Source organism: Dendrobium catenatum, unplaced genomic scaffold (assembly GCF_001605985.2).
Source record: "Dendrobium catenatum unplaced genomic scaffold, ASM160598v2 fragScaff_scaffold_157, whole genome shotgun sequence".
Classification (NCBI taxonomy): domain Eukaryota; kingdom Viridiplantae; phylum Streptophyta; class Magnoliopsida; order Asparagales; family Orchidaceae; genus Dendrobium; species Dendrobium catenatum.
The window spans coordinates 355,355-369,177 of NW_021318619.1; the positions used below are offsets into that span (position 1 = coordinate 355,355).

Sequence of the window (13,823 nt, forward strand, 5' to 3'; positions counted from 1 at the left end):
AATCAATCAGGATTTATATGAAGGATCATTTCATGAAGAGATAACAAATGATGGCATTGGCAATGAAAGGAAAAAACTCACAGCAGATGTTGATTCTAATCCCAATAACAAAGGAGATGACTCAAGTTGTACGAAGAAGAAGAATACAAAACAGCTTAAAGATCTTGGGCCTATTAGCAATATCACAAGGAGTAGAAGATTGGAGAAGGATATGAAAGGTAAAGTGGGAGTGAAACCCACTTCTCTCATTTTTCAATGAATTCATTGGCATTTTGGAATTGTAGAGGAGCAAAGAAAAAAAGTGCTTCTCTATATATGAAGGAAATAGTGAAATTACATAATGTGGTGTGTTTGGGATTGCTTGAAACAAAAATCTCTTATATTGATATAAGAGAAGTGAAGAATATAATGGGAGAAGAATGGGATTTTGAAATGGTTCCTTCTAATGGACTTTCTGGAGGTATTATTGTTCTTTGGAATTCTAAAACAGCTAATTTCTCTAAGGTGGGATCTACATCACAATGTCTAATTGGTGATCTTTTTATAAACAACATTTATAAAATGAGAGTGGCTTCGGTTTATGGGAGTAAAGATGTAATCAAAAGAAGGGAATTATGGGAGTTGTTGGAGTTCTACAATGTGGAGGATTTTCCTATGGTAATTGGAGGAGATTTCAATTGTCTCACCTCCAAAGAAGACAAAAGAGGAGGGAAAAAATTCTGCTTTTCTCAAGGAGCTAGAGAAATGTATTCTTTCATTTCCAACAATGACTTACATGAAGTCAACTTCATAGGTCCAAGATATACATGGTTCAACAACAAATCTAGAGGTTCTCGCATTTTGGAGAGACTTGATAGGTGCTTTATTAACTCTTCTACTTTGAGCTATTTTTCTAATTTAAATGTGAGGCATTTAGCTAGAATTGCATCCGATCATAGCCCTTTGGTTCTCAATTTATGCAATGCTAATTACACCCATAAGAGAAGAATTATCTTTGAGGACATATGGGTTTCCTATCATGCTTCCTTTGGTGTGGTTAAGAATGAATGGAACAAGAATTACAATGGGGATCACTCTCAAATTCTTAATGCTAAATGTAAAAGAACTCTTAAGTCTTTGTTCTTTTGGAGCAAGGCGAAATTGAGGAATCTTGAAGACCTCAAAAGGAGCTTAATGGAGGACATTCTTAAACTACAAATTTTGGAATCCGAAAATGGCTGGCTTTATGAAGATGAATGTTGGGAGATGAAATCTAAAGCTCTGGAATTAAATTCTACCATGGAACGTTTATGTAGTTGGTGGAAACAAAGAGCCAAAGTAAGATGGATGAATGAGGGAGATTGCAACACTAAATTCTATCATTCTTTTGCTAGTGCTAGAAGGAACAATAACAGGATCTTGAAAATTAAAAATGAGAATGGGATAGTCATTGAAGAACAAAGCCAAATAGAAGATATTTTCAAACAGTTTTTCAAATTCAAGTGGAAACAAAGATGTTGTAACTTGAGCAATTGGCCAAATCCTGAAAAAATTTTGAATGAAGAAGATAAATTCAACTTGTCCAAGGATTTTACAATGGAGGAAATTGAAAATGTTATAAAAAACTTGGGTAATAACATTGCTCCGGGTAGTGATGGAGTCACTTACTCTTTTATCAAAGGTTACTGGAATATTGTAAAGGATGACTTTCTTAAAGCTCTAAATCAGTTTTTCATCTATTGCAAAATGGATTATAACTGAAAAGATACTTTGGTGGTTCTTATTCCAAAGATTTCCAATCCTTTGATGCCTTCTAACTATAGACCTATAAGTCTATGCAATTCTGTATATAAAATTGATGCAAAAGTAATTCTAAACAGGTTGATTCCGGTAATTCCTTGGTTAATCATGGAGGAGCAAGCGGCTTTTATCAGAGGGAGGTCCATTTCAGATCACATTCTTATTGCCCAAGAAATGTTTCAGAAATTTCAGCACTCTAAGAAAAATAATGGGATGATGGCATTCAAAGTTGATATGGAGCAAGCTTATGACTCTATGAGTTGGGAAACATTAAAATAGGTTTTGAACTACTTTGATTTCCCATATATGATTTCAAAACTTATTTCGGAATGTGTTTTAAATCCCAGATTTTCAATTCTTATTAATGGAATACCAACTGGATATATCAAGGCTGAAAGTGGATTTCGACAGGGATGCCCCTTGTCTCCCTTTCTTTTTATCTTATGCTCCCAACTCCTTACAAATGCTATCAATAATTCATCCATTGGTATTGGAATTTGTCCCAACAGTCCTAGAATATCTCACTTACTTTTTGCTGATGATGTTATGGTATTCTCTATAGCTACAAGGAAAGCTGTAATTGAAGTTAAAGACATTTTAACAAATTTCAGCAGGTGGACTGGATAGAAAATAAATTCTGAAAAATCATCCATTATTTTCGGGAGCAATGTTAATGAAAGAAAGAAGAAACAAATAACCAAAATTATTGGTTTTAAACAAGTTAAGGAACTTGTTTATCTTGGCATCAAAATGACATTGAGAAGATTGATGGCAAGTGATTTTTATTTCATCATTAAAAAATCGCTCAAATTTCTCAATGTATGGGGAACAAAGTCTTTATCTCTGGCAGGCAAGATAGTTCTCATAAGAACTGTTATTTTAACAATCCCCAACTTCTTCAGTTCTCATTCTTTAGTGCCGGTGAGAATACTAAAGGAGATTGATAAAATTTGTAGAGAATTCTTATGGAAGAAAGCTTCAGGGAAAACAGGATTACACTATCTTAGTTGGGAAAATCTTTGTAAATCAAAGAAGAATGGTGGCTGCGGGTTTCAATCTTCAAACACAAAAGTAGCTCCTCTTAGAGCTAGATTATCATGGAGATTCCTTAACAATAAGGAGTCTTTACTTCATAAAATTTTGGCTCCTAAATATGGTACTTCTTTTGGAAGTAATGGAATGAAGAAGTCTTCTTCATCTTGGAAAATTCTTAATAATGGAGGTGAAGCATTGGATCCACTTATTAGATGGAATATTGCTAATGGTAATTCAATCAAAGTATTCAAGGATAAATGGATACTTGATAGAAGAATCAATGAATGGCCTACTCTTGTAATCCCTCAAGAAGATGATGATCTGTTTCTAAACATGTTTATTGAAAATGGTGGCTGGAATGAGGAGAAACTGAAACTGGTTTTTGGAAATGACCTTATTCATCTCATAATGAATATCAAAATTGATACAGCTCTTGAAAATGATGTCCAAGAACTTTTATACCAAAGTCCGGGAAAGTCTATTCCTGGAATGATTTCAGAATATTAGCAAAAAGATGATGAATGGGCTCCTTTCTTTTGGATTAAGAAAGCTAATATAAATCCATGGGTTCATACATTTATTTGGAGATCTTTCAATAATGCAATACTAACTTTTCATTTCCTGAAGCATAGAAAATTAAAAGACAATGACCTTTGTCCAAGATGCAATGCTGGCAAAGAAGATTTAGAGCATATTATCGGTGGGTGTTTGAAAATCAAAGAGGTTATCACAATTATAAAAAGCTGGGGATTTGTTTTGCCAGATTTCAATAACATTCAAGATTGTTGTAAATGGATTCATAATATCCACAAGAGTAAAGGTATGATATTAAATCTCTTCTTTAATGTCATGTATTATTCATGGAAAGCTAGAAACAAGTTGATACACGAAGGCTATAATGAAAGTGCAATCTCTGTTGATGTACAAGCTATCAGTCAGATTTCTTATTCTAAGATTATTTTTAATCAATTCTTTTTTCTGTTGTTCTTTTTTAATGCATTTATGCTTCTTCAAAAAAAAAAAAACTTAATGATGATTGACATAATAATAATTAAAAATAATTATAATAAAAAATAATGATAATAATAATAATAATAATAATAATAGCCAATTTATTATTTCAATGATAATTTAAAATTTATATAATATTTTCAATTTAAAATAATTTTAAATTAAAGAGGCCGAGAATACGAGCGATTTGATATATTGCATCAATTTTTTGGATTAAAATATAATTTGTAATTATTTTTTAAATATCTCTTATTTAAAAAAGCATTTAAAATAAATTTAAAATTGTTTTTAAGAAAAAAAATGGTGGCGGGACCCTCGAGACGACACCTGGCACGATGGCATTGGCTCCATGGTTATGGGGTAATTATTGTCTGGCAACGCAATCATTGTGCCGCCGGCAATCATTGCACAATGACCGTGGTAATGATTGTCGCGGTCGGGATCCCACTTAGCCACGTAGGCGAGGCGACAGGACCGTTGGATCGAGCGTGATTTCGGATCAACGGTCATGATCGAATCGGGTGGAGCAGCAGACCGTGGGGCCGAGTCACGCGGTCAATCTAAACCGCAAAGCGGCATGATCTTAGCTGCTGATCGCGAGATCAACAGCTAAGATCGATCTCCAACGGGCGGAGACCTAATCTGAGAGCCGAAATAATAAAATGCCTCGTTCTATTAATTTACTCGATCAAATTCCACAAAATTTTAAACCTAGATTGTGCTCATGAATAGAATTAATGGGGGATCACAAGAATGGCTTAATATTCGTCCTATCAAAAGTTAAATAGCTTCATGTGTTCTAGCTATGGTTTTAACTTTTACATAATCTACATGGTGGATTCAGAAGATCTTCGTAGGTTTCATCGTCGGGGCTGACTTGGGGAAGGTGGAGGGAAGCAAGGATCGCTATCAAATGAAATCTCAGAGGTTCTTGAGGTCTACAGAGAGTGCAATCAAGAAAAGATCTTTAATTCACCCTAATTTTTGCTATTTAAAGTCCCTAGCCCTACGATCAAGGGCTTAGATTGAAACTTCAGTGAATTTTGAGGGAAATTGGCCGCGGGTTTGAAATTATAATCATTAAGGGGGCTTTTATTGCATTAAAAGGAGTTTTAAATGATTTAAATAGGTCAATTTGACCTATTAAGACTTGGGTTGACCAAGTCAATGGTTGACCTGGTCAACCCAGTCAAATATATCAAAGGGAGTGGAGATTTGAGTCCAAGGAATATTAGATTTAATTTAAAGTTGATTTCGACTCAAAAGGGTCAAATGGGTCAACCCTGGTTGACTTGGTTAACTTGGTTGACCCATGACCTGGGTCTGGGCTTAGCAGACTCTGTTTGACCCAAGAAACTAAGTGGGAGAGGTCTTTGGGCCTAGCCTGGTTAATTTGACCAGGTCAACTCCTTGGACCTAGGGTTTGACAAAATCAAGGTCAACCTAATTCATCCCCCTCTTGGTTAACCTCGGGCTAGTTCAAAGGGCATAACATCCCTAATGAACTTTCAGTTATAACTAGACATGGACTTAGAAAGGAAGTAAACCACTCAACCTTCCAATAGTGTCCACCAACATTAATGAAGCTCTTTTTGATGAATTCGGGTTCTAGCCATGCAAGAGGAACTAAAACAATTTGTTAGGAATGATGTCTAGGAGCTAGTAAAAAGTCCTAAGAATTAGAGTATACTAAGAACAAAATGGGTCTTTAAGAATAAAATAAATGATTATTATGTGGTGATTAGGAAAAAGGCAAGATTAGTGGCTAAGGGGTATAACCAAATAGAGAAAATTGATTTTGTGGAGACTTTTAACCTTGTAACTAGATTGGAAGCCATTAGAGTGCTACTAACATTTGCTTGTTATAAGGAATTTAAGCTTTTCCAAATGGATGTTAAAAGTGTCTTTTTAAATGGGGTAATAAAAGAAGATGTGTTTGTAGTGCAATCACTGGGCTTTGAGAATTCTTAATTTCCATATCATGTTTTTAAATTAAAAAGGATTTGTATGGATTAAAACAGACACTCAGAGCATGGTGTGAGAGGCTTAACACATTCATACTAGAAAGGGGGTTTATTAAGGGGAGCGTAGACACCACCCTTTTTTAAAGAGAGTATGAGATTAATTACTCATTGTCCAGATCTATGTTGATGATATACTTTTTGAATCTTCTGATAAAAAAGTGTGTGGTGATTTTTTTTAAAATAATGAATAAGGAATTTGAGATGAATATGATGAATGAATTATTCTACTTTTTGGAATTTAGTATAAGGAAAATAAATTATAGGATCTTTCTTAATCAATCAAAATATATTAAGGACACCTTGAAGAAATATGAAACGGATAAATCCAAGCTAATGAACACTCCCATGAGTTCCAGTGTCCAGTTAGATAAGGATTTCAATGAAAAATCTGTTGATCAAAAGAAGTACAGAGGAATAATTGGATTACTGCTTTACTTAGTTGCTAGCCGACTTGATGTAAAATTTAATATTTATCTTTGTGCTAGATTTCAATGTGATCCTAAAGAATCCCACCTGAATGCAGTTAAGATAATCATTAGATATCTTTTAGGAACTAAAAACTTCGGAATCTAGTATCCTAGGTATATCACCTCTTTTGAAAATGTTAGATATTTTGATTTTAATTTTATTGGATGTAGGGTGGATAGAAAGATCACCTCTAGATCATATCAATTCATAGGACAATCCTTAGTCTCCTTGCCCAATAGAAAATAAAATACCATTGCACTTTTCACTGTTGAAGCTGAGTACATTGCCTTAGGAAGTTGTGTGGCCCAAATCCTTTGGTTGAAGCAGCAAATTTTGGATTTAGGATTACCTGTAGGCACAATTTCAATTCTATGTGGTAACACTAGTGTCATCTGCATATCTAAGATTTTAGAACCAAACACATTGATATTAGACATCACTTTATTATGAATCATGTTACTAAATGAGACATTGAGCTACATAATGTAGCAACTGAAAACTAACTGGCTAACATCTTTACTAAATAATTGGCATTTTAGACTTTCAACATCTTAAGGATCAGATTAGGCGTTATAGATATAAATGCATGAACTTGATGATTACCGAACTATGAATTTCCTTTTTATTTAATTTGTTTTCTTTATTTTGTTTTGTTTCTATGCTTGTTTTTGTTTATACGTTGCTATTTTTCATATTTGATTTTTACGTTATTATTCCCTTCAGTTCTTTTTTATTGGACACTGTTGGAAGGATTTTTTTACCTTATTTTTTATTTTTAAAAATTTGTAAGCAATGATTATCATCCCTAAATTAGTTAAAGGAAGAAACACCATTGATTATTTCTCTTCCTCTAACTCCTTTAGTAGTGTAATTTTTTTTTTTCAAAAAAAAAAATTCAAATTAAAAATTGGACTTTAAAATTTAGATCTTTTATATCTTCCTTCAATAATCTATCTCATATGAATAATGCTCAAAGTCATTAAATCACTTTCAAGCTTTCTTGATCAAGTTGTTGCATTTATCATATTAATATAAATTTGATTTGTAATTTATTCTTCTTTATATAAGAGAGTGAGTTTTTCTTCTCTATTATATGGAATATATTCTCACAACTAAGTGTCGTTATAGGTTTCAAAATGGAGCTAACTCACAATAATAATAAGAGGCATAAAATCAGCTCAAAAAGAAAAACTAAAAAGATGCCTAATGATTGCCAAATAATTGAAAGATATATAAAGTATATAAAAAATCAAAAGATGCGTGAAGTGTGTCAAATAATTGACAAGATGCACAAAATGAGCCCACAAAAATCAATCTTCCTTCTCTTTTAAATCCTTAAATCTTAGAAAATTTTATGTATCACTTGATATCTTTATAGACTTGATTTTTGAAACTTTTGATCTTGACTAATTATTCTGTTATATTATTCTATAAGATATTTTTTTCTAAAATAAAGTTTTGAATGGATTAGTTTTCTTATCTGATTTCTTTTAGGAGTTAGATTTTTATTTTTAAAAGATTTTTATCCTGTAGGAAATCTGAGCTAGGATTAACAATATCAATTGTTCTACTATTTTTCAGATTTCGGTGGTGCTAATTCATTTCTTACTAATTTTAATTCAATTAACAAGGGAAATTTATCATCTTCTAGTATTGATTAAAAAAACCTATTTTTCTGCTCCTTTTACTATTTTTCTCGTCTTTTCAATATGTTTTTCCTTTTTTATGTTTTACTTTTTCTATTTTGTATTTTTTCTATTTTCTCCTTTTTGTGATGTCAAAAGGGAGAGTAGTGTTATTGTTGTATCGTTTGCTTGTTTTAGTAAAATTTGCTTTGCTTTACTTATATTATTCTCTTTTATTTTATGTTTTATTTTTTAATCTACTTGATTTAAAATTATCTAACAAATATTTGTCATCATCAAAAAGAAGTATATTATTGCATATATGGATTCAAGCATTATAATTTTGATAATAATAAATATTCATGTTTCTCTACTACTATTACTACTATACATCTATTTTAGTTGCCTTGCCTACTAACTTTTCAGGTCCACAAGATTAATTACAATTCAAGCTAGCTCAAGATTAGATAGATTAGGACTGAGTTAGTCTGTAATTTTAATTCTAGTATTTATTTACTTTTTCTTGAGTAAAATATAATAAGATGGATCCTGATGCTAAGTAACCTTATACACACACACAGGGGGAGAAATTTTGAAAGTTAGAGAGTTTTTTATCTTTGATCATATCATACAGGACGATTCAAAATCATCATAGATGATTTGTTTAAAATAGAAACCTAACTAGGGCATCTGTGTTAAGTCAGACTAATTAAGCAAATCAACAAAGACAATTTTCCAATCATCCTGGATGATATGCTCAAATAAAAAATACTCAACTGCCAAACTCATTTAGGCAAGATTTTTTTTTTTTAGAATTTTGTTCTAATCATACAGGACGATCCAATATCGTCCTAGATGATTCATTATAATCATGCCTAAGTTAGTCAGGTGATTCAATAAAGTAGTTAATATTATATTATTTGATCATATTATACGAGATCATTGCAGGATTGTAATGAACGATCTCTAAGAAAACCTTATCTTTCTCCTTAAGTATGTTATATGACCTAAACTATATGCTGAACTATAATATCTGATTTTGAACTAATTATATATGATGATATACATATCGTCATGGATGATCAGTTATATTTTTACATCGTCCAGATTTATCTTTTAGACGTCCAGAACTATCTGATGGATGATAATGTATGATTTTAAACTAATCATACAAAATGATGTTCATATCATTCTGGATGATCAGAATAAACTACCAATTCCTCCCCCTCTTGATTAGCCTCAGGACTAGTTCATAAGGGCTTAACAACCCTAATGAACTTTCAAGATTGAAGTTTCTCACAAACAACGCCAAACTATTATGGGTTAGAATATACATGATGATAGAGTGATAATATTACATCTTAGTGTTGTACGGATATCTAGCTCACACATAGATAATATAAGATTTTTTACATGAAAATCCTGGAAAGGCAAAAACGAATGGGGCCTAGGTTAGTCTGAATTGATTTCACTAGTATTTTGATAGATTACAATGGGTTGACTCATTTATGAGGGTGATCATATTACAAATGGAAATCATATGGTTGAAATTTAGTGACAAACATGGATAAAATTTTGGAGTCACTTGATGTTCTGGTAGAAGTCCGGTGACTTAAAAATCTAGGCATTAATTGGTGATCTGGCGGAACTTCGGGCATTAGGTGGTGGTCCAGCGGAACTCCAAACATCAAGTGGTGGTTCAGCGAACTCCAGGCATCAGATGGTGGTCTGGCGGAACTCTGGACTTCAGGAGTTGGTCCGGCGAAACTTCAAGCATTAAGTGGTGGTTTAGAGAAACTCACGGCGTTAGGTGGTTGTCTAGCCGAACTCCGGGTTGTGGTCGAAGAGGCAAGGAGGCAAAAGTGCTCTCTGATATCTCTCTTATTTCCTTAGCCTTAGGGGGTCCCTTTTCAAGAGGAATGGGGGGTCTATTTAAAAATTTCCTAGAGTGGCATGGCCCGTAAATAGGAGGAAGATCATGGATAAATGGGGGCATCAAGTGGTGGTTTGGAGGAACTCCGGGCGTCAGGTGGTGGTTTGGCGAGATCGAGGAGGAAAGGAGGCAAGAGCGATCTCCGATCTTTCTCTTGTTTCCTTAGGCTTAAGAGGTCCCTTTTCAAGAGGAAGCTATTTAAAGATTTCCTAGAGTGTCATGGCCCATAAATAGGAGGATCAAGGGTAAATGGGGAGTGGTTTAGAAGGATGACCGATGTTGAATTATGGACCGTTAACTACATATTTTAAGGTATTAATAATGTCATAATTTAGTGATCTTATGCTCATTGGATTCTTCTCATCTAACCGCTCGATTCGACTATAAGCATGTAACATATAGAAATCTTTTGGTAATCCAAATTATGGTTTGAACCTTCCAACGATGCTTTGGGCCCTTGATTTGGATCCATTTGGGCTTGAATTGAGTTGAATTTGGTGTTGTTGGCTTTATATTTTCTAGACATTTAATTAAATTGTAAGTTTGCTGAAATCGAGGTTCGAATGGTCCCAATTTTAATTTTGGAAGTTTTCAATCTAATTTTGCCTCATGATTCGTGCCCTATCATGATGTTTTTTTTAAAAGATGTATCAATAATATAAGTTGTTTTACTATTTTCTTATATTTATGTATTATTATAATATTTAAATATTAAAAAATATTTTTAAAATTATTATATAATCAATTTTAAATCCAAGATAAATCTTTTGAACATTAAGGGGCCGTTTGGTATCGGATTTATGTTAAATCCAGCCAAACAATTTTATAGCGCGTGTTAAATCTCGAGATTAAATAAATCCTGATATGGCTTCTTAATTAATATAATTTAAAAAATTAATAATTAAATTAATTAATTAAATAAATAATAGTATAATTAGTGAATAAATTAATTATTTAATTTAACTTAATTGACTAACTAATTATATAATTAGTAATTAACTATTAATATAATTAGCTTATTTAATACTTCATGTGTCACTTTGATCAATGTTAATTTGTAATTTGCTTTTTATTGAACCTTCGCTCATTTTATATTAACTAAAATTGGTTTTATTATATTTTATACAATGAACTTGACTTTATAAATATCTCTTTTAAATTTAAATCCCTAACTGCTATAAATCATGATATATGTTATCAAACATTTTCTCAGAATTTAACAGAATTTAATATTTGACATATCAAATAATTTTGAGGATTTAACATATTTCAAATATATTAAATTCAAATTTATAGAATTTATTAAATCTCACTAAAGTTAAATCTCACTTGTTAACAAACAGCCCCTAAAAGCTTTCGATCTTTCACAGGTCTCTTTCTTTCCTATACGTTTCACAGGTCTCTTTCTTTCCTGTACGTTTTTTCGATTTTCTGAAACCATTCTTACAGAAACTTTCTCCGCCGCTATGACTTCCCCTCCTTTTCGGTTCCGTTGGTCTCCTACCGACACCTTCCGTACCTTCGTCCACCCTAACTCCGCTCATCCTCGTTTTCCTGCATGGTCTGCACGGCGGCAATGGCTGCTTCACCGCAATCTTTAGCTTCGGCGATTCCATCGCCAATACTCTAAACCTTTTCATCTCCGAACACGGTAATATCCAGTCCGCCAGGCCTCCTTACGGCCAGACTTTCTTCAACCGCCCAACTGGACGCTACTCGGATGGCCGACTTATTATTGATTTCATCGGTCAGTGTTATCTCCTTTTGTAGTTCTTCTTCTTCTTCTTCTTCAAGCCTTACGTAACCGAACAAAGAGCAGCGGAGGCACTGGGATTTTCATTTTTGCCGCCTTTCCTAGAAGGGCCTGGCGACGGAGGGTTCCGGCGAGGGGTGAACTTCGTTGTGGCTGGGGCTACTGCGCTCGACGTCCACTTCTATACGGAGAGGGGCATGCACGTCATACGGACGAACCTCTCTCTGCAGACTCGTTTTGTATGGACTTTTGCTTTGTCAAATAAGGTACACTCATCTTTAGTCCTCCGGCATGAAAAACTACAAAGTCTTATCTAACCTTAATACAACCAAAATTCTCCCTCCACATAGCTATGATATGAACTTCCCAAACCCACTCTTCATAGGCAATTGACTAGATCCCTATCTCATAATCATATGAACCTATATCTCTCTCATTGTAAATCATCATTGCAAATCCATGAACAAATCCCTTGAAGTACATTTTCGATAATCTTAATGCTTATTTAGATACATTTTGGGAACTCTCAGCTATATGACATAGCAATGTTTCAAGATCAACTCTAGCTCAAGGACGAAGAGTTGCTCCATACAATATTTCAAAATTTGAGATCTTAGTTGTTTTAGAGATAATACTATTGTTAACAAATTTAGAGGTAGGGAAATGCAAGTCTAAAATTCTTAAGCTCTTGCCAACATGACATCAAAGTAAAATTTTTAATGTTTGCTTTATTATTTTCAATTTTTTGAAGATGAAAAGAAGATAAGAATTTTTGTTTAGTGCGAGGTAATTTCCATAAGACTTTTTAAAAGTGTAAGAGAAATCTAACCTAATGATCAGAAGTAATGGTACTCAAAGGAAAATCATGTTGGAGCACAATTTCTTTGAAGAATAATCTAGTAATGTGGGAAGCTTCATTAATTTTGGAGCATGGTACAAGATAGTCCATTTTAGAGTTCATTGATAATAATAAAATATTATCATGTTCTCAAATTATTTTTGATAATCCTAAAATAAAATTCATTGCTAGAATATTTTTCCAAGGTTTATAAGGAATGGGTAAGATAATATATTGATTAGACTTTTATTTGACGGTTTAAGTTTGTGTATAAGTTGTACATTGATTAGCCTGCCGACTTCGATTCTCCAACCTCCGTCACTAGTTAGTTAAGATCCTCGAACCATTGTCATTCGACAACAACTCTTCTGACTTTCATCACATGCCGACTACGGTCCTCTGGCCATCGCCTCTCAACTACAATCCTTAAACCACCATTGTCTGGCTACGATCCTTCAAGTTTCGTTGCTTAACGTAGATCCTTGCGACCACCTTCACCCGATCACACTACAGGAAAACATGCTATTACCGATGGACATTATCCGCCGGTAACTGCTGAAATCTAACGAAAATCCAATGTTTCTGATGCAGTTCAGTCGGATTTTCATCCGTCGGTTTGGCGTGCGTCGAAAAATATGTAGCGACACTTCGAATCCGTCGGTAACCATTCCGGCGCACGTTCCGGCACATTACCAGTGCAAATTATGACATAAAAGACGTCGACTTTTTATTCCATAATTCCGACGATGAATGCGTCAGTAATTTACGTAGTACGTATCCGACGAAAAATACCGGCGCATAAGTCACCGTAATGTCGTCGTAAATAAGCAACGGCTGATTTCCGGCACAAGGCCTTCGTCGGCAATCACCGGCAGATTAGACGCCAGAACAGGCATCGGTAATGTCCGGCGTACAAAAAGACGCCAGGCTGATCGATCCGATTCATTGTATCGTCATTTTCGCTGACTTTCCGACTCAAAATCTGTCGGAAACTTGTAGCATTGACAAAAAAAAAATTCTTTCCCAGCCAACAATCAAATTTTCACACCTACAAACCTATACAAAAACACTTTCATATAACAGCTATACATATAACAAATATAAACAACTTCAACATATACTCAAAAATATAAATGTTCATTCAAAAACATAAATATCCATGTTAACATCAATAGCATCAAAAAACTAAGAACATCACAAATGGTTCATTAACACGTGTTCACATAAATAAACATGTTCAAATGACTAAAGTGAACTACTCTAATTCTGTGGACTTCTCCTCAGCTGGAGCTATCTCTTTTCCACTCATATGCTCCCTCATTCTATGCATTTCATCCAACAACTGATTATGTTGCTC

The 13,823-nt window shown here is 33.7% G+C and overlaps 1 protein-coding gene across 1 annotated transcript; it reads left to right on the forward strand.

Moving 5' to 3' along the window:
• The first annotated feature begins 408 nt into the window (after nucleotides 1–408).
• Nucleotides 409–1,740, forward strand: LOC110108248. The gene has a single exon (XM_020838811.2). The coding sequence runs from the start codon at nucleotides 409–411 to the stop codon at nucleotides 1,738–1,740; it is 1,332 nt and encodes a 443-aa protein (XP_020694470.1).
• The last annotated feature ends 12,083 nt before the right edge of the window (nucleotides 1,741–13,823 follow it).